Below are 20,285 nucleotides of genomic sequence, written 5' to 3'. Positions count from 1 at the left end.
GAGGAAGAATTTCCTTCTGTCCCCTTTGCCTTAGAATAGGTAAAAACTGCAATCTGATTGCCTCTCATTCTATTAAGTCCCTTTCTCCCCCTGTCCTAAACTTAGATTCAATTGTCTCATTTATATATTTAACCCAGTAATCTGGCCCAATCTGAACACTTGTGTACTTAACTGTGATAACCATACAGTCTTCCCCTGCCTCCATTTTTCTCCTTTCTTCGTTGTGCCTATTTCTAGATTAGAATTGCCTTGGGAACACAGACCTGACTCCTTATTCTTTGTAAAATGTCATGTTCATAGATGGTCATGTGCATCTCATTGTTTAATTATTATTTTTAAGTTATTTGATACTGTGTCTGCCTCTTTGATGTACTGTATTGGAAGTAAAATTATTTTCTGATTCTCTCACTAACCAAATGAATTCCAAATATTTGACACGAGTGTCATATTCAAGGTAGAAGTGGAAACCAAAATCCTGCAGTTCAGTGAAGTATAAGCCTTGGCATCAAAATAGTAGTTCTGAATCATTCTCTTCTAGGGTATAGCACCTGCCACTCTAGATCATCCAGTTTCTCTGATCTCTGTCATAAGAGAAATACTTCTGTGGGAAGCACATCAACTGGTATAGGTAGCATTCTGGAGCCATGCGAAGAAGCTGAAACCAAAAGGACTGAGGATAATTTGGAAGTGCCTGTGAAAGACACAACCTCAGAAAAATTCATCAGGTACAAGACTTGCAAAATACTTTTCCCAGTTTGCTCAGGTACTTCTGCAGAAATATTTTAGAATTGCACTGTGATCTAAATGTTATATAAATATTTCATAGGCACCCAGTGAAACAGGATTCTGTGGAATCACAGCTAAAAAGGGTCGATGCCACCAGAGTGGATGCAGACGATATTGTTGAAAAAATATTGCAGAGTCAAGACTTCAGTTTGGACTCAAGTGCAGAAGGTTTGTAAAGCACAGGGGGTGGGGTGGGGGGGAAACCTGATTAAACTATTGGCTCCAAATTTCCTCATTCCTGAGTGGGCCTGTATTCCAAATGAGTTAGGTCCAAAGTGATCCTACCACGAGCAGAAGACAACTCTGCTCACAGAAGGGAGGGAGGATCGGCAACTTTTGCTGACTCCCTTTTCCACTTGCAGTCTCCCACATCATTCCCAAGGGTTTCTGAATCCTGGGACTGGGGTTTTCATGGGTGCAGAAAGTTGCACCGCAAGGGAAAGGGGCAGGAAGGGTCCATTCCACAAATGGAGTTCTACAAGCTTATTCTTAGATCCAAGTCAAGTGTGATAACATTGCATGTTATGAAATTTGACTTTTTCTTTTTCAGAGGAAGGGCTAAGACTTTTTGTAGGCCCTGGAGGGAGCACTGCTTTTGGAAGTCATCACTTACCCAATAGGTATGTATACTAATTCTACTTATTTTCCCTACCTACTACACAATAAAGGGACGCGGGTGGCGCTGTGGGTAAAACCTCAGTGCCTAGGACTTGCCGATCGTATGGTCGGCGGTTCGAATCCCCGCGATGGGGTGAGCTCCCGTCGTTCGGTCCCAGCTCCTGCCCACCTAGCAGTTCAAAAGCACTCTTAAGTGCAAGTAGATAAATAGGTACCGCTTTATAGCGGGAAGGTAACGGCGTTTCCGTGTGCGGCGCTGGTGCTGGCTTGCCAGCTGCAGCTTCGTCACGCTGGCCACGTGACCCGGAAGTGTCTTCGGACGGTGCCGGCTCACGGCCTCTAGAGCGAGATGAGCACGCAACCCTAGAGTTGGACACGACTGGCCCGTACGGGCAGGGGTACCTTTACCTTTACCTTTACTACACAATAAGTAACAAAGACCACATCTGAGCAATTCTACAATTTGGAAACATGCTCCAGAAATCATCTGGACATATCCTTTTGGTTTTGTTTGTATGTAATTTGAAAATTGAACTGCTCTTTCATGACACCTGACTACCACAGGCTTGTAATACTTACTGACCACCAGTAGAATTTTGAAATGCAAATTGATCATTAATGTTAACATATTTATAAAACATTTTAAACACCGTGCTGAGATCTGAAAAGCAACACAGTCCATGTCCACAAGCTTACAGTCTAATGCACAAGATATAAAAGGGGAAGAGGGAGGGAACAGGAAAATTAGGAGGCTGATGATTGAGATGAATTCCTCATTCGATGTGAAAAGCAATGATAACATTCCATGACAACAGAATCATTTGTCCTGCTTGCCGTTGTCATCAAGGCTTTCGGCAGACTTCTTCAGTTACTTGAATGCATGGATTTATTTTAAAGGTACTGAGTGTCTATGACTTGCAGTGTCTTCAGTGTACCTTTTGCTAGAAAAAAGGGCCTGCTGCTGTTTAAAGTGTTCTAAAGAGGAAATTATATTTTTCCCCAAAACTGGATTGAATTGTTAATGATGGTTTATTAATATATCTTTAATATTTTGTGGTTGTAATCTGATTTCAGTGTTACATATGGTGTCTGTGATTATCAATAGCTTACATGTGTATCAAAGCCTTGGCACAGACCACAGCATAGAGTTATTGGTTGGGAATCATGGAAAAATTGGGTTGGATCCAGAATGTTGGTTGAATTTCAGTCCCTTGAAATCAGTGTTGAAGTTTAGTCGTGACCTAATGTGTTCCACAGAGTTCAGTGGAGTCTAAGTGCAACTAACTGAAGAATCCAACTCCCAGTATTCAAGCATGTGTAATTAAACCATTGATTCTATTTTGTGCGTATTTGTTTCAAATTAGGTAACATACTAGGCATAGAACTAGATGTTAGAAGAGATACCCAAGTCTTCTCGGTCAAAAACAAATCAAGCACAAAAATGTGTGATGTGGTAACATTGAGCCTTGACTTTTCTCTTCCCTTTCATTAGCTACCACTCACTTGGCCAAGAACATCACACATTGCAGAGACACGTAGGCTGCTGTGTTTTGAAAGCAGCAATTAGCCTCTTGTAATAAATATCAAGTTTCCTCCTGTTCAAGAGTGTAAAATTCTGTTCCAGTATTTTCTACTGCCTTTAATTTTTCAGGGTTGGATCTGGAGCATATGAGCAAGTGGTGATTAAACGCTAGAGGAACTGGACTACAGTGGCAGAATTCTAGGAACTCCAGAACTTGCTTATTTCCCAATATTATTGAAGATGGGTGCTTCCAAAACGCAAGTTTCCATTGACCCGAGTTGTCAGATTGGGTTGCTCATACTGAAAGTGCCCTCTTCTGTTATCTACCTGTGGTATAAGGGCAAATTTTTCTTCTTCGAGTACTTTGCCAGCCATTGTGAATGTGTTGGTAGATTTGTTACATTGTTCTATGTGTCAATCGAAGCACCTTTTTTGAAGATAGGACAAATGGTATCTGATTTGACTTTAATATGGTGAAATCAATTGTCGGTATGTAGAAATGCATTCAGTGATGTTCTCTAATTGCAACCTGGCTGCTGTTGCTTTTTAATCCCTTAAAAAGTCAAACATCTATTTCAGTCCTTTTCTGGGAGTGAGAATCTTGCCTCTCGAGTATTGACTTAATTGTTCCTGTCAAACTAGAATTGCTACAAAATAGGAACAGCTGCTTCTGCTTTAAGGAAGTGAGCCAGTCAGCTGTGCTTTGAAAGAAATAGGATTAAATACTGCTACAAATGTGTGCAACTTTAAGGCTAAGTCACATGTGAGAACTAGTTTATTATTTAAAATGAGTGACTAGCTTTGACAAAATTAAATCTGTATCGTATTACATAGTCCTCACTGCTGACAAGATTTGAACCCTTAGTACAACTTTATAGTATTCAAAGATAATTCTTGCTGACATTTGGTGTGTACTGAAAAACAAAAGTACTACATCATAGGTGACCTCATTGAATAATAACCAGTAATGAAAAGTTTAGAGCATACAGTAGTATGTTGTTTAGCTCATACAATATTAAATCAAACCATTTAACACTTAAAAGAGTGCCTTGTTCCTGAGGAAAAAGGAGGTCGGAACGATTTCTTATAAAGCTTTAAGAACAACCATTAAACAGCTAACATAACTGCTATATGCTTAAGCTGTCAAGAAAAGCACTTTATATAATTTTCTTCACCCCATCTGAAACCAGAGTCTTGTATTTTAATTAGAATTGCTAACTCAGGCCCAGTGTAAATGAGGCATGGATATGAGCAAATAACTTACCTCTGTACTTGCTCCATTTAAAAGGTATTTGCCCTGTTCTACCTGATACACACATTGGTATTTGCAACTGCCACACATGTGGTATAGTGCAGTGCAGGTCATGCAGAATGTCTGCATAGCTTGTTTTAAGTCATCTCATTTTAGTCCATTTCATTTAGCTGTTAAGATAGAACTCATTGATTTCAGTGGAACTTGTGCAGATAAATAGTTCCTGGTACATATAAATTTGAACAAATGAAACATGTAATGTGCCTATGCAACAGTTTTGACAAAGCATTTTCTGACAACATAAACAGCCCATTTTATTTTTGTAAAGATTTTTTTAGGGATTTGGAGTGAAGGCTGCCAACAATTCAGAAACATATTGACAGTTAGTAGTGGACTTCAGATGTCAAAAAAAGGTAGTCACTAGAATTAATCAGTATCTTCAAAACAACTTTGAGTAAGCTAATGAGAGTTACTTGACCTGTGCAGAACACTGATGTTCATATGAATTCCCTGGAGTTGGTCAGTGTTTGTTATCTTTCTCAAGAAACAATGAAAGATTTAAGTTCTTAGCTAAATGAAGGAATTTTGTATCTTGGAGATAGGTCGCAACTCATTCTTATTATTTAAATCATATGTGTGAATTGTTAAAATGAGAACCATTTCTTCTGTATTATGGTACCTGGAAGTAACTTGTCACTGCTTCATAAAACATTTTATTTAGCCTGAATTGTTCTAATTGAGTTCAAGTAAATATTTAATTTTTTAAGCTGCTTTGAAAATAATGCAAAGAGAATACACAACAAAACTTACTTTGAAACATACAGTGATCTAGGTAAAATTGAGTTTGCTCTTAGTGTGTTTAAGTAAGTCACTAAAATAGTGTGCAAATATGTTGAAAAAATGCTAGTTCTAAAAAGTGTTGGTCCTAAAAGATGAGTGATTTGGAGAGAACAAATTGGCATAAGGGAGAAAGAACACAAGGGATAAAGAAACTAAGGTCACTAACTACAAAGGAACTATCATGTTCAACGTTCAATAAACTTTCTGTATTGCTTGTTTACTCAAATGCAATGTTGGTCACTCCTAGTGTAAATACCTGCATTCCCTGACTTAATACACCTTACACAAAGGCAATTTCTCTTGTACCCATCACACTGGTACTTTTTTTGAATTCCATATGATAGTTCCATTAAACAGCTATTATGCACTTTAGTCAACTGAGCCATGTTAATGAAGTGATTCCATTTGTGTCCCCAAGACATGGGAAATGAACTTCCTATTAATATATGGCATTCATTTTGTGTAAACTGTACAGTGATACCCAAAATTAACATTTTTTAGTAAAGTCTGCTTTTTTTTACCATAAAATACTTGATGTAAAGTGGTCTTACAAACTCAATAAAAGTTTTGTCTTCAACCTGCATTTTATGTGCTGTTTTTCTGAACAGAGAATCAAAACAACAAATGCAAAGGGTGTTTGCAATAGTACTGTAACTAATTTCACTTTATTAAATTAAAAGGAGCAAATGAATGGCATTCCATCTCCACCAAATTATTAGCTTGAAAAGGAGTGAGATTATCTTTCCACTTCCTTCTTTCTAATACTAAACAGTATGCCAAAATAATACAGGCTAAATTTTGGGAGGAACTGTATCTCATTTTTAGGTTACGTCCCTGCAGAAAAAAGGCCCAAGACAGGAATAGTTCAGTTGTTTGGGTCAGGTGGTTTCCTGATAAACTTAAATCTTTTGTATTCCTTGTACTAAGTTTAATACTGACCTATTACAAGTTTAAAAATCCAAGATTTTTTTTGGTAGAACCAGGGCTCTTCTCTTTCCTAGAGAAGAGAATCAGTTAATGATTTAAGCCTCTCTAGCTCCATTGCTTTCTTTGCTCATCTATATTGGAACCTCTGTACAATTTAGTAGTCTGATTCAAAGGCTAGAGGAAATTAAACTGCATTTTGTATTGAGGCCTGACTTGCAGACATTCTGGAAAGTCAGCTTTATCTTCCTGTGCTAGGTTCACATTTTCTACCTGTGTTTATACCCTGTCAGCATGATTAATTCCACTGATACAGACTGCTGTGATTTCTCAAAATGCTTTTTATGCTATTTTGATTTGTTAGGTACTTTTGTTCTAAAACATTACAAGTTGAGTGATTTATTTAGTCTGTAAAATCTAGAGAAATGACAGCTCCAAAGCATGAAAAACAAAATATTCCAGTATTAAATAACATTTAGACCCTGATCATTCTTTGGGACAAAAAATATATATCTTATTTTGTTTCCATTACAACTATTAAAGCAGTTTACTTTAGGTATTCACTAACTAAACTGCTGTAGTGGTTGTCATTGTAGTAAGACAATACAAAACTTTGATTGATGACAAAAAGTACTAAACATATAACCATGTTTTAGAGCACCATTCTGAGGCCTTGCCACAGCTTTTTAGAGCCCCCCCCCCCATTCTGCCTTTTGTCATCCTCTATGAGTCCCACCTGCAGAAAAGTTCCCGTTCGTTATTTCTGTGAAAAGTTCACATTTCCTCTGCAGAGCAGCTACATTTCCATCAGCAATCTAGCTGGCATCCCACTCTTAACGGGCTTATTGTAAACATGATCAGTAACTACTACTTGTATTGGTAGTAAGGAATACTTGATTATCTGTCCAGGGAAGAGACTGCCTTCAATCCTAATACTGAAGAAGTGATTAAACTAAACTTTGCAAACAGGAACTATTTGAACTATTTAAGTCATTTTAGTGACTATTTTATGTAGTAAGCCCTAGCAGAAACTGTGCTGGGTTTTCTTCTCTATTCTCATCCCAAAAATGATTCCTCTGAAGTGACACTATAATAGCAAAGAACACCAGGGAAAATTAGTGGCTACGGTTGTACACTCTGCAAGGGCTTGGAATCGGGCCAGGCTGGGAAGTGATGCAGTGTTCTGGTTATAGTACAAGGAGAAAGCTGCTGCAGTGCAACTGTAATAGAGAGCATTACATTCTAAGAAGGTAGAAGTAGGAAAACAATAATCTATCCTAGCATTTTTAAATGTGACAAGTGAATTAGGGAAAAGGTCAAAGAGCAACAAGGTACCAAACCATCTCTTCTCTTGCTCAATCACGTCTGTTGCCTCTGGTATAAAAACAACACTGCAGTCGTCCTCTGACTCTTTACCAAGGTGGTGGTGGTAGGGATGTTGGAAAAAGCTGCATCCCTTTTTGTTACATGAGGACAGGATGCCAAGCAAATGCTTTATGGAGAAGCATGCCACCTTGTGGTTGAAATTGTTGCAAGATTAGTGAGACAGAATTGTCTAATATTTGTTTAGAAAAGGCTGTTTACTGTTACACAGGAACAATATTTATGTACAACTACATCTGCTCATATGCCTATCTGTTTACCAACTATTGTAATTAAAGAAAAGCATACTTGAACAGGTAATACATGCAGGAAGCAAGGCATAACTTCAGTTACTTGAGGCTTTAATAAGGCTATCCTATGACTGGTGTTTGCAGTACTGCTAGATGAATGAGTAGTCTGCCATCTTGCACATAACTCATAGGAGTAGAGGCCAGAATTTAAAAAGGAGGTCACACCCTTCTTGATAAAACCATTATAAGGTTGAGACTAAGGAAAAGAATTGCTGCTGCTCCCTGCTGCTCCTTTCTATAATCAAAACCTAGCAGTCCCCCAAGGTTATTCTGGTACTTTGGGGGTTAAAAATCAGTATGTGGATGAGTTGAGCAAATGTATTTTCCAACTTTGTTCAGCAAGTAGTATTCTACAATCTTATTTGAAAGTCCTTATTGGACCACATCTACAAACCCATTTCTATATAGAACAGTGTGAATGGTTCTGAAGAAAACTATTTTAAAAGCACACACAGAGAGAGCATTACACCTAGCATTAACTTAAGCAACTAATTTAGTTCTCAACTAAACTTGTACTATAAAGATACTGATAACAGTGGTGTTGCATAATATAGTACACAAACTTCTGCAAAACCACCTTCCAATACAAAAAATGCATCTTAAACATTACTTTTTCTGTTCGCAGACAGAAAACTGTTTTCTGACTTCTGTTCTACTAACTACTGTTGTAAGCAGTTGGGTTGAGGAAGGTACATGTTTATTTCTCAATCAAAATAATCAGGTAGGAACATCTTATTCTAGCCCACCTCGACACAAAAAGATGGCACCTGATCCAAATATTTAGTAGCCAGTCCAATCTGCTGAGTTTTTAAATCCAGCAACTAGCAGAATTCTGCTCACTGGACTCCTCCAGTTTGCGAAGTAGAACCAAGAACAAGTATTTTTGAAAGCATTTGCTAATTCTCCATCTCTTCATTTTCATATTCAGCATCAATCAGCACTGCAGATCCATCATGGCTGAGTGTGACTTTGCCAGTTATGAGATTGCTTAGTGTTTCAACTGTTCCACAAAGTTTATTCACTTTAGGAAAAGAAAAAATGTTTGCAAGAGGTATGTAGACAGAGTTTCCATTAATAAATGGCTGCAAACCTTTATTGTTGGCTTCTGTTAAAGGCAGATGCTTGAAATACTTCAGACTATGGTGAGATGGTTGGAATTTGGGTTCTGTTTCAGAGTCATAACAGGGTTTTTTATATTCAGTTTTTACGTGGTCCCAGAGTCTCCTTGCAATTATTTGTGCTGTCCAAATAACTTCATTGACCACTGCAGTCTGCAAATACTTTTCATCTTTAAGGCTTGGATATTCAGCTTTGAAAAGCTTTGATATGGAAAACAAAGATGCGGCTTATTTATTGTTAGCACATTCTAACTGTTCAAAGCATTTCACATACTCAGCATTTTATGTTACAGAATATTAAACTAGGCATAGCTCTACTGAACCTTTTCTAACATGTTTACAATACACAAAATAAAGCTGGAAACCGCCTGTACTTACTTGTTTGACAAATGCAAATATAATTCTGCTGATTTTTAAGATAGACCATAGCCTACAACTATGTGGCTTTCTGACCATAAAACGGTTGTACATACTCCTCAGTTCAATTTTCAATAATATCTATCTGTATGTGTGCCTTTTAAAAAACAAAAAACCTCAGAAGCAAGCCCTGTAGTATGCGGTGTGAGTAAGCCTCCCTGCAAAATTAGGTAGAATTTGGGCAAACTAGCAAGAGCCCTATCACAATACAATCCCTTGCACATCTGCTGAAAAGTAAGTTGCACTGAAGTTAATAGAACTAGCTCCTAAGTAAGTATGAATGGGCTTGCAACCTTAAAGTAACAAATCCTTAGTTTGAGTTAGCTTTTCTTCCATAAGTTACCCACTTATTGGAAATATAACAAAAACAATTTTAAATTAAATTTGAGCAATATGGTTGATACTCCTACAATGCCAAGTTCAGAGTGGCCCACCAAACAAAGTGTTAGGCTTGGACCTGGGTTTAAATCTAGCTAATACTAGTGGGAATTATAGGTTAAAAAAAGGTTAAAAGGTGGGAATTACAGCATAGGGTCTAAAGGCTTAATTAAGTTATTAAAAACAAGTGTGCTTCTACAGTTCAATATCCAATAATGCTTACTAAACACTGAAACTGGGAAGAAAACATTCTAAGTAACATTTTCCTCCCTGGATAAAGGATTTCATGTTTGATAATATTTTAGGGCTAATTAACCATTATTCTCATTCTTTTTGTCATTTTAAATGCCCAGTTGCCTCTCCATGCCATGTGTTCATCAATCATAACACATTTGTTTTCAAAGTCAGAATCAAAAGAACTTCTTTCCTAGTATGTATTGTGACACTGACTGCTGATCAGTCACAAGGTTCATTGGATATCAATTCAGCACAAACTCAATACACAGACTTCTATTTCAGTTATCGTGTTATGTTTTACTATGTAACCACTTTATACTGAATTTATTCCTCCTTACAGAAGCAAAAGATCTACTTACGGTTTTATAAACATGTTCCTTGCATTTCTCAAAATGTGTAGGTCCATCATTCTGGTATTTTCTCACAAACACACCTATCTGTGTACAAGTTCCAACATCTTTTTCAGGAGGTGGGGCTCCTAAACCAGTAAACTCCACTGTATAGTCGTAGCGAGCTGCAACATCTTGGGCCCTAAATGTATGACAAAACACCAAACTGTGCAAGTAACTTTGAAAGACCAATCCTAACAGCTCTATCTTGCTCATCAAACATGTGTATAGTGAGTACTGCTAAATCTCCCATCGCAAGTACAAGCCGTTATTGTGAGAGAGGCAGTTCTTCCTTCCTATTAACAATGCCTGTGTGGATAAGTAGATGTAGAGAAATGGCAGCAGTGACAGGAGATTGTAGCTGTTAGGAACAAAGACACCTCCTCACCAGCTCAACAGACAAGGCCAGTGAGACAAAAACAACTCCTGTTCTGTCCAACCCTGAATTTGGAAACAACACATGATTGTTGCCAACAAACTTTTGTTCTGTCAATTAGAAATATACCCAGCCGTCACTGACTTCCAGGAGCCTGTTCTGTCCTTTAGACTATGAAATAGACAGCAAAGAGCATAAAGCTTCACCCTCATTAGAATAGTAATGTGAGAGTTCTCAAACTGGACCATGAATATTCTTAATAATTCTTAAGCATTATTAAGATATGTGTTTGTGTGAAGGTTTAGTGGAGCTGGTATCCCACTGAAGGATGGGGGGAGAAGAGGAAATTTGGAGCTATGGTAGAGTGGAGCAAATATTATGCAGGAATTTTGAGACAATCCCTATATTAGAGGATATTCCTGCTTTGAGACCAATCCCACTTCACCTAAAAAATCTCCGTATCTTTACCTACTACATTGCCTTGCAATGGTGTTCATGTCTTTAAAAAAAAATGGAATCCCCACAACGAAGAAAATACATAGATCAGAAATTGTTGTCATTTCTTGTATCACCTACATTCTACATATTGTGAGATTATTGGGGTGGAAAAAGCTACGCCTAGACAACCAATGGTTGTCCTTCACTTTAATTACTGTTATTTCCAAAATGATTAACATATAAGGTAGGCTATGGCAGTCACCACAGTATATTCAAAATCATAAAAGCTTTTGAAGGGTATAGCAAGGTTTTATTTTATTCCCCCATAGCCTACACTAAAATATACACCACTGTTTTTGTTTTTGTTTTACTTTTTGGAAGCATATAAAAGATGGAATGAACTTACCAGTTCTTAAATTGTGCACGATTCCATTCAAATTTATGATCTGGGTGTCTGAATAATGTTACAGTTGGAAGCAAACAATTAAATTCTGAGTTTGGTGTTGTTATTACGACCATGGCTGGAGACATAAAACCAAATACCACTTCTGGGAATTTGTCCAGCTCTTCTGCCTCCAGGTGTTCTATTCTGAAGATAGAAGGTTACAAGGATCTTCTTACCAAGCAGATTAACTGTGTACAGTACATACTTGAATGAAGTAGCAAAGCTGCACAACTACAGTAAGTCTGATATAATAAAAAATATCTTCTCAAGATAACTTTGTTTTTCTATCTAAAAGTATGACACTATTTTATACTTGATCCAACTAGCCTAGTATTATATATATTTCAGCTATGCAGTTCTCCATGGTCTCTAACCAAGACCTATCTCAGTCCTTACCTAGTTCTACATCTTATTAAAAACTGACAAATCATCAGGTCTGGATGACAATCCACCCAAGAGTTCTTAATCACCATCTATATTTTTTTGTTGTTTAGCCGTTCAGTCGTGTCCGACTTTTCGTGACCCCATGGACCAGAGCACACCAAGCACCCATCTATACTTAAGGAATGTAAAGTATGTAAAACCATTTTTAAAGGGATCCAGATGGGATCTAGGATTTTACAGGCCAGTTAGTATAACATTTGTTTTGGGAAAATTGAGGGACAGCATTATTAAAGGCAGAATTACAAAACATACAGAAGAATAAGTCTTTCTGAAGCAGAACCAGGCCTGTTTCATCAATCTAATTTAGAATATAAACAAACATATAGATAGAGGCAATACAACTGACAGTGTACTTAAGACTTTCAAAGAGGTTTTGATAATGTTTCTGTTAAAGACAGGAAGTAGAGTAGGAATAAAGAGAAAGTTCTTCCAATGGAAGGATGTGGAGTACCAAAGAATCCGTATTGGGGCCTGTGCTTTCTAACTTGTTCATAAATTATCTGTAGCTAGTAGTAAGCAGTGAGGTGATTATATCAATTGTACCAAAAGGAGTTCAAAAAGGACCTCCCCAAACGATGGCAGTGAATTTAAGCAAGTGTACGTAAATGGATGCCCATTGGGGCAAAAATAAATAAATCCTCATTTCACATATATGTTAATCTGGCAGTTAAGTCTGAACTGCCAGTGACTGTGCAAGAACTAGACCTTTGGGTCACTGTGAATAGCTTGAAGATGTCGACCTAGCATGCAGTACATATGAAAAAGGTGGATTTTATGTTAAGAATCATTACAAAAGGGATTGAAAATAATACCGCTAATATCAATCCTACTGCCAATATCATAGTGCTGTTGGACAAAATCTATGGCGCATCCACACTTGGAATACTGTGTACAGTTCTGTTTGCCTCTCCTCAAAAAGGATATTGTAGAGTCAGGAAAAGTTCAAAAAAAGGGCAACCAAAATGACACCAAAGTTGGAAGATTCGTAAGCCCTAGTTCACACTGTCAGGATTAATGGCGTTTCTCAGGTACAGAAATCTTTTCCAGTTTATAAAAGTAAACAGAAGTTTTTCTAGTATATTCTTTGTATGTGCTTTGTATGTTCTATATAGAAACTGAAGCTGGAACATGCTAGAAATAATTCTAGCTGCTCAGCACTTTTCATTTCTGCTAAGAAGCAAGGTGGATATTGTTTTGACTACATCTCCCTTCAAGGTAACTGGGAACATGTATCAGCTACCCAGTGAGCAGTTACACTTTGCTTTTGATTCTCTATCTGCCTGGATTCTTACTTCCTCACTCTCAGTGTATTCTTGTATAGTGTTAGATTTTATATGCTGAACTGATTTTTATGCCCAAGATGCACCTTGTCAAGGCTTTGACAAAGAACCACATGATTCATGCCTTAGTAAATTATTCCTAGCGACTCTTCTGCGTCCAGTGTTTTTTCTTGGAATGCACGCTATGGCAAGAGGTCTGCAACTCTGCTAATTAATCATCAAGCCAGAGGTCCCCCAGAACTTGAGGGGCTCTAATCCCAACACACACAGCATATAGTTATTGTGGAATCCACTTCCACAATATTTTGTAATGGCTCCCAACTTGGATGGCTTTAAAAAAGGATTAGACAAATTCACTCAGGATAAGGCTATCAATGACTGTGATATACCTTTACTGCTGGAAGGCAGGATGCCTTTGAACAGCAGCTACTGAGAATCACAAGTGGGGAAGAATTCTGCTGCACTCAGGTCCTGCTTGCAGACTTCCCAGAGTGATCTGGGGAAACTGAAAACAAGATGCTGGAGCAGATGGGCCTTTAGTTTGATCCTGCAGGACTATTATGTTATTATCCTGCAGAGCTCTTAGTCTTTCTCCAGAAATTAAGCCTACTCTAGCATTATGTTACGGATCCTAGGTCTTCCCATCCACACTTCCATTGAGCTATGGGTTCTCCACCTCACCAAACCCTTGGATATTCCATGAATATTTCTATGCCCTTTGTTCCAAAGTATTGCTACACCACACAACAGTCTCAACCATCCCAACTGTATTAATTTGTATTGTCCTAAGTTTAAGAAGTTAAAAGATGGCACACTCCTTTATTTTTGAGAAGTTGCTTGGAACTAGGGAAGAGGAAAGTGCGTTATATATGGTAGAAAATGTATTTAAATCGACATGCTTTTAAAACCAAAACCTGAAAAACATTGCCAAATAAAGTATTTCAGTAGAATACTCACACTTCAATGCATGTTATCATATCAAAGCCCAGCATACAAGGGTCTCTGTGAGCAACTGAACCCTGATAGAGGATAACTGTCAGACGTCTTTCACTTGGCTGGAGATAGTCACCAGGAAGGGGAGATAGTGTATGCCTACAAGCAAACAAGTTGTACAGTATAGAAGACCTCAGGTGACATTTACTTTTACCCATACTACCCCCCACTTCATCTAACTACTGGTGCACCAGGAAGTTCCAATTGACTCTAGCTGAAATGGAAGGCAAGTCAGTACAATATAATACTGGATTTGCTGGAGCTCTACAGTCTGCACAGGAAACACATTTTAATGCCCTTACTTGACAGCATAAGAAACAACTGTGCACAATTAGAAGTAATTCTCAGTGCAAGTTTGATGTTTCAATTTTATTCTTTTTCATCATTTAATATAGTAAAAATGTCTATGCATTTTACATAAAAAAATTAAACAATAACATTAACAAATTATTTAAAAACTAGATAAAAATGGGAAGACGGCAAAACACAACTGAAGATAAACTCTAGAAGATATTTTTATTGGGTATAATTCCCACAAACTGAGTATCTTACTTTCAACAAAAATAGTACAATTTTTTTGTGTGACTGTCCCAACAACATTTAAGGCTTTTTAAAAAGGAAAATAACTTAAGAAATTGAAAATGGAGAAGAGTGCAGTTTGCTGACGCCGAGCAAAGCTTATCAGGAGCTAACTACTCTTTCAGATGTATTAGAGAACTGCTAATAATAATATTGGAGTGGTCCAACCAGAAACATACATTGTTCCAAATGTAAAATACTATGGCATAGGATATGACACATAATAATATTCATCCTCAGATTAGTTTTCAGTATTTTTTCTCAGTTGACATTGCTTTTCTTTCCACTGCTAGATTGAAGCGATTTAGGTATATTCTGTGTACTCTACCTAGTCTGGTACTAGCAACGAAACCACAATATTAAATATTCATTTGTTAACTATTAATATTAATCAAATGAAATATTTTCAAACCTAAAAGGTGCTAACGACTCTGAAAAATACTAATTATGAAGCCATGTGAAGAAGAGCAAACCATGGTGATCACACAGTTTCCTAACTCCAGGGAAACAGTGTTATTGTCACTGTTTGCACTGTAACACATGCTTTCTTAATTAGGCTGATCGCGGTTGGAACAGATAAAGCTAGCTGCACAGTGCTCCACGAGACTCAACCATCACCTGATTATCAGAACCAGTGAATCCCAGTGAATCCCAGTGCACCGCCAGGCCAAATGAGAAGGCCCAGTGTGGCCCATGAGCTAGATTCCTCACCATTGCTGTAGCCAACCCCCAATCTCGTGTTAGGAACTGAATGGCTGATTTTGAGATATAGATATATTCTGAAATTTCCAAGCCACAGCAAACAGCTTTTGCAAAAGAAATTAAAGGATATTTTTTCTCCTTACATATTCTCCTTCATCACATCTTCACTAATATCTAGCCCAACGAGCACTTCAATGCAGCTGCAGAATTTCAGCATCCAGAGTAGCCTGCATTCAGCACATCCCAAATCTGCCACCTGTCAATTAGAATTAAATACATTAATAGTCCATAACTAAAACTGATACAACTTTAAAGTCATTAGTAGCTTAGGAATCGAAACCGATCCTTAATTCTGAATTTGTTTGCACTTAGGGTGACATACAGAGGGTTAGTCATACTCAAAACAGACAACTTAGTTGGGTATCACCCTTAGTTTGCCAAAGGGCAGGGAAGATGTGAGATCTGACTCCACTGGGGTGGGGGGTGGGGAATCCAAGGACCCAGTTAATGCAGGATAAACTCTGTGGTTAGCATTAAGGCAAAGTTCTCTGTTAACTCCAAACTAGGCAACCATGACTTAAAAAGTCTGTTAACCAACCTTAAACCATGTTTCCTGATTTGGACTTAACAGTGAAATTTGGCTTAACAGAAGCTCTTTGTACCAAGCATACAACAGAAGGAAAGGAGATTGTATGTGCGTGTGAAAAATTCTATCTGGGCAGCAAAGAAGCACTTTTCCTCCCCTCCTGTCCTGGTTGGCACAAGAACAGGTTCTGTGACTACAGTGTTAGCTATACAGCTCCACTCTACAAGCCCTCATGCTCCTAGTCAGGGTTTGGAATTGGTCTCCAAGTGGCTGAGACACTTTAAAATAATGCAGCAAATTATTTTTGATCACCCCCACCCCCATTTGTTTTCCTTATTTGTACTATTTCCGCATGGAAGTGCCTGTCTAGCTCAATTATGTTTAAGTGTGTCACATCACAGCAAGACTAAGGCCAACAATTCTGAAGCAGTTAGCCATACTATAAAGAACACATTTTGCTAAGAAACATGTACAAACCTTTTTAGGTTTATGTTTACTCACTAACTGTTTAACAAACAGGTAGCGTTGTTTGTATAGTGGTGGCATAAATTTAATTGTCCTTGTCAGTTCATCCTTTTGCATTTTTGCATCCATAGCCAAGGCTAAAAACAAAAGATAGGAATGTTTTAGAAATACTATATAACAATTATTTTGCAGCTTGGAAATTCCTGAGCATTCTTGGCTCCTGCTTTCCTTTCAGTCTGAAATCTAACACAAAAATTGTCACCATTTTGACAGGTAGCATTTTGGTATCCCATGTGTTTATTTCCTTCACATCTTTTCTCCACGAAATTGGTTGGCAAAACTTGATACAAACATCAAGATTAGTTTCTAGCTTTTGATATAAAATATGTTATTAATGCATACATTAAAGCCTTTTGTTTATTGGTTATTGTTAATAATGCAAAAGAGGCTACTACCAGTGCTTCTTTTTCAAGAAAAACAGGTGCTGGAATTCACCATGAAGTTGTTACAATAAGTCACTGGGTGGCTCGAGGTAGCTCTAAACAGATGCTGGTTTTGCAACAGGAACGTTCACCACCCACAGAGGTGCTAAAAACTACAGCAAGCTATCTCTCTAGCTGGTTTGGGGGTCACCCTTGATTCTGGTGCAGGTCAAATAAATGGCCCCCCAAGTTCTCTTAAGATTCAGACAGATGACTAGAGCAACTCGGAAGAGCCCTTACACAAACACGCATGCATTCATGCAATGGTAGAGGTCTGGCTGAAAACCCTAAATCCCACCACCGCTACACGTCAGACAGATCGAAGAAAAGGAAATACAAATTGGCCCCACCTGTAGCTTGACCAATCACAGCTAAGAGCTAGGTGGAGTCATAGATCTTTTAAAAAGTAGACTTGCACACACAGGTCAGGTTCCCTTGAAATGTTCATTTTGGGCTTCTCAGAAGTACATAAAGGCAGTAAGTAGGCAGTTGCTGGAGCCAGCCCGCAATGGCACCCCCCTCCCCACAAGAGGTGCCAGAACTGTGCTCCGGAGCACTCCAGCTGAGAAAAAGCACTGGTTACTACCATAATTTCCCATTGCATAATTGTTTAACACTTGAAAAGGCTGATTGCTCTTTCTTAAGCACATGCACTTGGAAGTAAGCCATACTGTAATCTATATGCATTGCCTCTGAGTAAATATGTTTTAAGATTAAGGTATAAATGTTAATTTGTTCTTTATTAATAGCCATAATTTTAAATAAATCCAGCATGCAGCACATAATACCACATTTTAGTACTGTTCAGGCATTGCACCTGCTGTGAACAGACGGTTGGCAAGTCTAATTAGTATGAACTACAAAATTATTAAAAAATGTTTTGACGTTACTGGCAACTCTGCTTTTTCAATGATTTTATGAGGTTGTCTCATTAAAATGTTCCAGAAGCTTCTTGACAAAATACTAAATAAGGGGAAATATATTTTTCTTTTTCCTGTGCTGAGGCTGTCTCTGACTGGCAAATGTCTAGCTTTCAAGACAACTGAAATAATTGTGCTAAACGCTGTCTCTAAACACACTGTGAGACAGAAGAAATGGTAAGTGAGCAGGCTCACATTACACACTGTACCCAACCCCGAAATTTGGCAATATTTCTCCTGTCAGTCTGCTCCATAACACCCCCAAGTTCAATAGATAGGATTCTGCTCTGAATGCTTCATTATTTGCACAGCACTATTCCTTGCTTTTAAAAAACATAAAATACTTGTTTCTCTTCTGCTTTTTTAAAATTTACGGTGCAATCAGGAGGCATTCTGCAGCAGCTATTTAGCTATAAGAAAGATCCTTCTGGCACTATACTAAAGGCTAATGAATTTAAGCTCAATTCTATGCACACATATTTGGGAGTATGCCCCACCGAACTCAACAGGACTTGCTTCCGATTGGATAGGATCGTGCTATAATTTTGAAGCCTAGGTTTCTCTGGACTACAGTTCACTCCAACATACATGAAATCAAGATCAGAGGAAGCATACTTCTGAATCCAAGATGGAGAAGGGGCCATAGCTCAGTAGCAGAGCATGTGATTTGTATGCAAGTCCCTGGTTTAATCCCCCAAATCTCTAGACATTCTGTGTGGGGAGGGCCAATGTTTTTATTTGTCACTACATTATGTATGTTTGCTTTTTTATATTGTAAACTGCCCTGTGATGGAGGGTGGAAGAGAAATTTAATAAGATAAATAAATAAATCCATGTAGACAATACTGTACTGAACAAGGTGGATCAATTGTCTGTCTCGGTATAAGGCAGCTTTCTATGTTCCTATGGTTGGAACAAGCAGCAGGGGAAAACCATCACCTTCATGTCCTACATCCAACGAAGGGGGTTCTAGTTCACAAAAACATATGCCATTCGCACAGCATTAGAAAAAAGAATGAACCTTGAAGCACCACAATAAAGGTCCCTAGATTTAGGCTGCAATCTCCCTATTTGGGAGCAAGTAAACTCAACGAAAGGGATCCCTGCGACGGGGTGAGCTGCTGTTGCTCGGTCCCTGCTCCTGCCAACCTAGCAGTTCGAAAGCACGTCAAAGTGCAAGTAAATAAATAGGTATCACTCTGGCAGAAAGGTAAACGGCGTTTCCGTGCGCTGGTCTGGTTCGCCACAAGCGGCTTAGTCATGCTGGCCACGAGCCGGAAGCTGTATGCTGGCTCCCTCGGCCAATAAAGCGAGATGAGTGCCACAACTCCAGAGTTGTCCATGAATGGACCTTTACCTTTAAACTCAATGAGACCTATTTTTGAGTCAATATGCCTAGGGTTGTACCATAGATCTACTGCCCAATTTTGCTGCTCTTAAATAAATGTAAGCCTAGCACACCACCTAATTTTTATATTCTATATTTTAATAATAATAATAAACCTGCCTAGATTGTCTTTGTTCTCATTTTCCACCTACCAAGGAACCTGTGCATTTCACTTATTAGTGAAGAGACTTGGAACAGCTGGATTTTACATTTTCAATTTATAAGTACCAATTATAGTTTCAAATATGGGGCTACTGAATGCACCTTCACAGAAGCTTTAAGCGCATTCTGAAACCTGCACAGCACCTAACAGTCTCCTTTGAATGACTGCTACCTCCACCCACATCCAGAATTAAAACGACCCAGGAATCTTTGGATGGAGGGCAGTATACAAATGTAACAAATAATAATAACAACAATAACAATCAGCTAGGCTCCCCGGTCCTGTTTACCTTCCAATCCAGCCTGAAGAAGAGTCCTACCGATCTATAAAACAAAAACAAATAAACCTTGCACAGTATTTTGCAAAGTTTTACTTAACCTAATAAAAGGCTTGCTGCAAACTGAGTGGATTTTTCTTATTACAAACCCACACGACCACCTCTTGGCTTTTACAAGGCTATTTGTAACAGACTACCAACACTTGACATTTTAGGCAAAGGGACAAGGGGCGCCTCTACTTTCGAAAACTCGAAGGCCGCAGCCTGCTTCTCGTCTCCTGATAATTTCTACTTTAAAGAAAAGCAACGTGTGTGTTTTGTGGGAAGAAGCGGTGTTTTCACTCCTTTTCCTTCCCAAAGGGCATTTTCCGAGCAGCGAAACGGAACTGGCTCGTCCAGAGGCCTTTCACCGTTCACCCCAGCTGGCCCGGGCGCATATCGAAACGGTGCGGCCCACTCTGAGGTGAAGCGCTTAAGTCCCGCTCTTCGTACTCTCGGAGCCGTATCTGAAGCGCCACTGCTGCCGCCGCCCTAACGTATGCGCAGCCTCAGCCCAACCGCCCACTTCCGCCAGCGCCCGCCGCTCTGATTGGC

At 38.6% G+C, this 20,285-nt stretch overlaps 2 protein-coding genes across 8 annotated transcripts in view; one reads left to right on the top strand and one right to left on the bottom strand.

Moving 5' to 3' along the window:
• EEIG2 (EEIG family member 2) overlaps window positions 1-5,595 on the top strand; it is a 32,164-nt gene extending 26,569 nt beyond the window's left edge. For 2 of the 3 annotated variants that reach the window (XM_083620392.1, XM_083620390.1), the window contains 4 exons: window positions 539-725; window positions 827-954; window positions 1,337-1,406; window positions 3,056-5,595. In XM_083620392.1, coding sequence (XP_083476518.1) covers window positions 539-725; window positions 827-954; window positions 1,337-1,406; window positions 3,056-3,098 — 428 coding nt within the window. In that variant the 3' untranslated portion in view covers window positions 3,099-5,595. Of the gene's footprint in view, window positions 1-538; window positions 726-826; window positions 955-1,336; window positions 1,463-1,835 lie in introns of all 3 variants that reach the window. The other variant, XM_083620391.1, reaches the window with a different exon arrangement.
• A 1,908-nt stretch (window positions 5,596-7,503) lies between these two features.
• Window positions 7,504-20,257, bottom strand: HENMT1 (HEN methyltransferase 1). Of its 5 annotated transcripts, none has more exons than XM_083620388.1 (8): window positions 19,704-20,257; window positions 17,295-18,833; window positions 16,475-16,599; window positions 15,555-15,667; window positions 14,095-14,229; window positions 11,375-11,557; window positions 10,125-10,296; window positions 7,504-8,934 (listed from the first exon to the last, which is right to left on the bottom strand). In XM_083620388.1, the coding sequence occupies exons 3-8, from the start codon at window positions 16,589-16,591 to the stop codon at window positions 8,512-8,514; spliced, it is 1,143 nt and encodes a 380-aa protein (XP_083476514.1). In that variant the 5' UTR covers window positions 16,592-16,599; window positions 17,295-18,833; window positions 19,704-20,257; the 3' UTR covers window positions 7,504-8,511. The 5 variants fall into 5 exon arrangements, with proteins under 5 accessions (XP_083476514.1, XP_083476512.1, XP_083476515.1 ...); XM_083620386.1 differs by having other exon boundaries at window positions 18,453-18,833; XM_083620389.1 differs by having other exon boundaries at window positions 18,716-18,833.
• Between the last annotated feature and the right edge of the window lie 28 nt (window positions 20,258-20,285).

Source organism: Podarcis filfolensis (assembly GCF_964270895.1).
Source record: "Podarcis filfolensis genome assembly, chromosome: 6".
NCBI lineage: Eukaryota > Metazoa > Chordata > Lepidosauria > Squamata > Lacertidae > Podarcis > Podarcis filfolensis.
The sequence above is the reverse complement of the archived record's forward strand: the minus strand, read 5'-3'. Positions and strand labels throughout refer to the sequence as shown.

Excerpts from the sequence above, each read along its gene's own strand:
- HENMT1 (XM_083620386.1), bottom strand. The coding sequence starts at position 18,699 with ATGGATTTATTTATTTATCTTATTAAATTTCTCTTCCACCCTCCATCA. Across the intron at positions 10,297-11,374 it reads CGTGCACAATTTAAGAACTG|GGCCCAAGATGTTGCAGCTC; the intron begins GTAAGTTCATTC and ends TCATACATTTAG. Across the intron at positions 8,935-10,124 it reads AGGAACATGTTTATAAAACC|CTTTTCAAAGCTGAATATCC; the intron begins GTAAGTAGATCT and ends TCCATATCAAAG.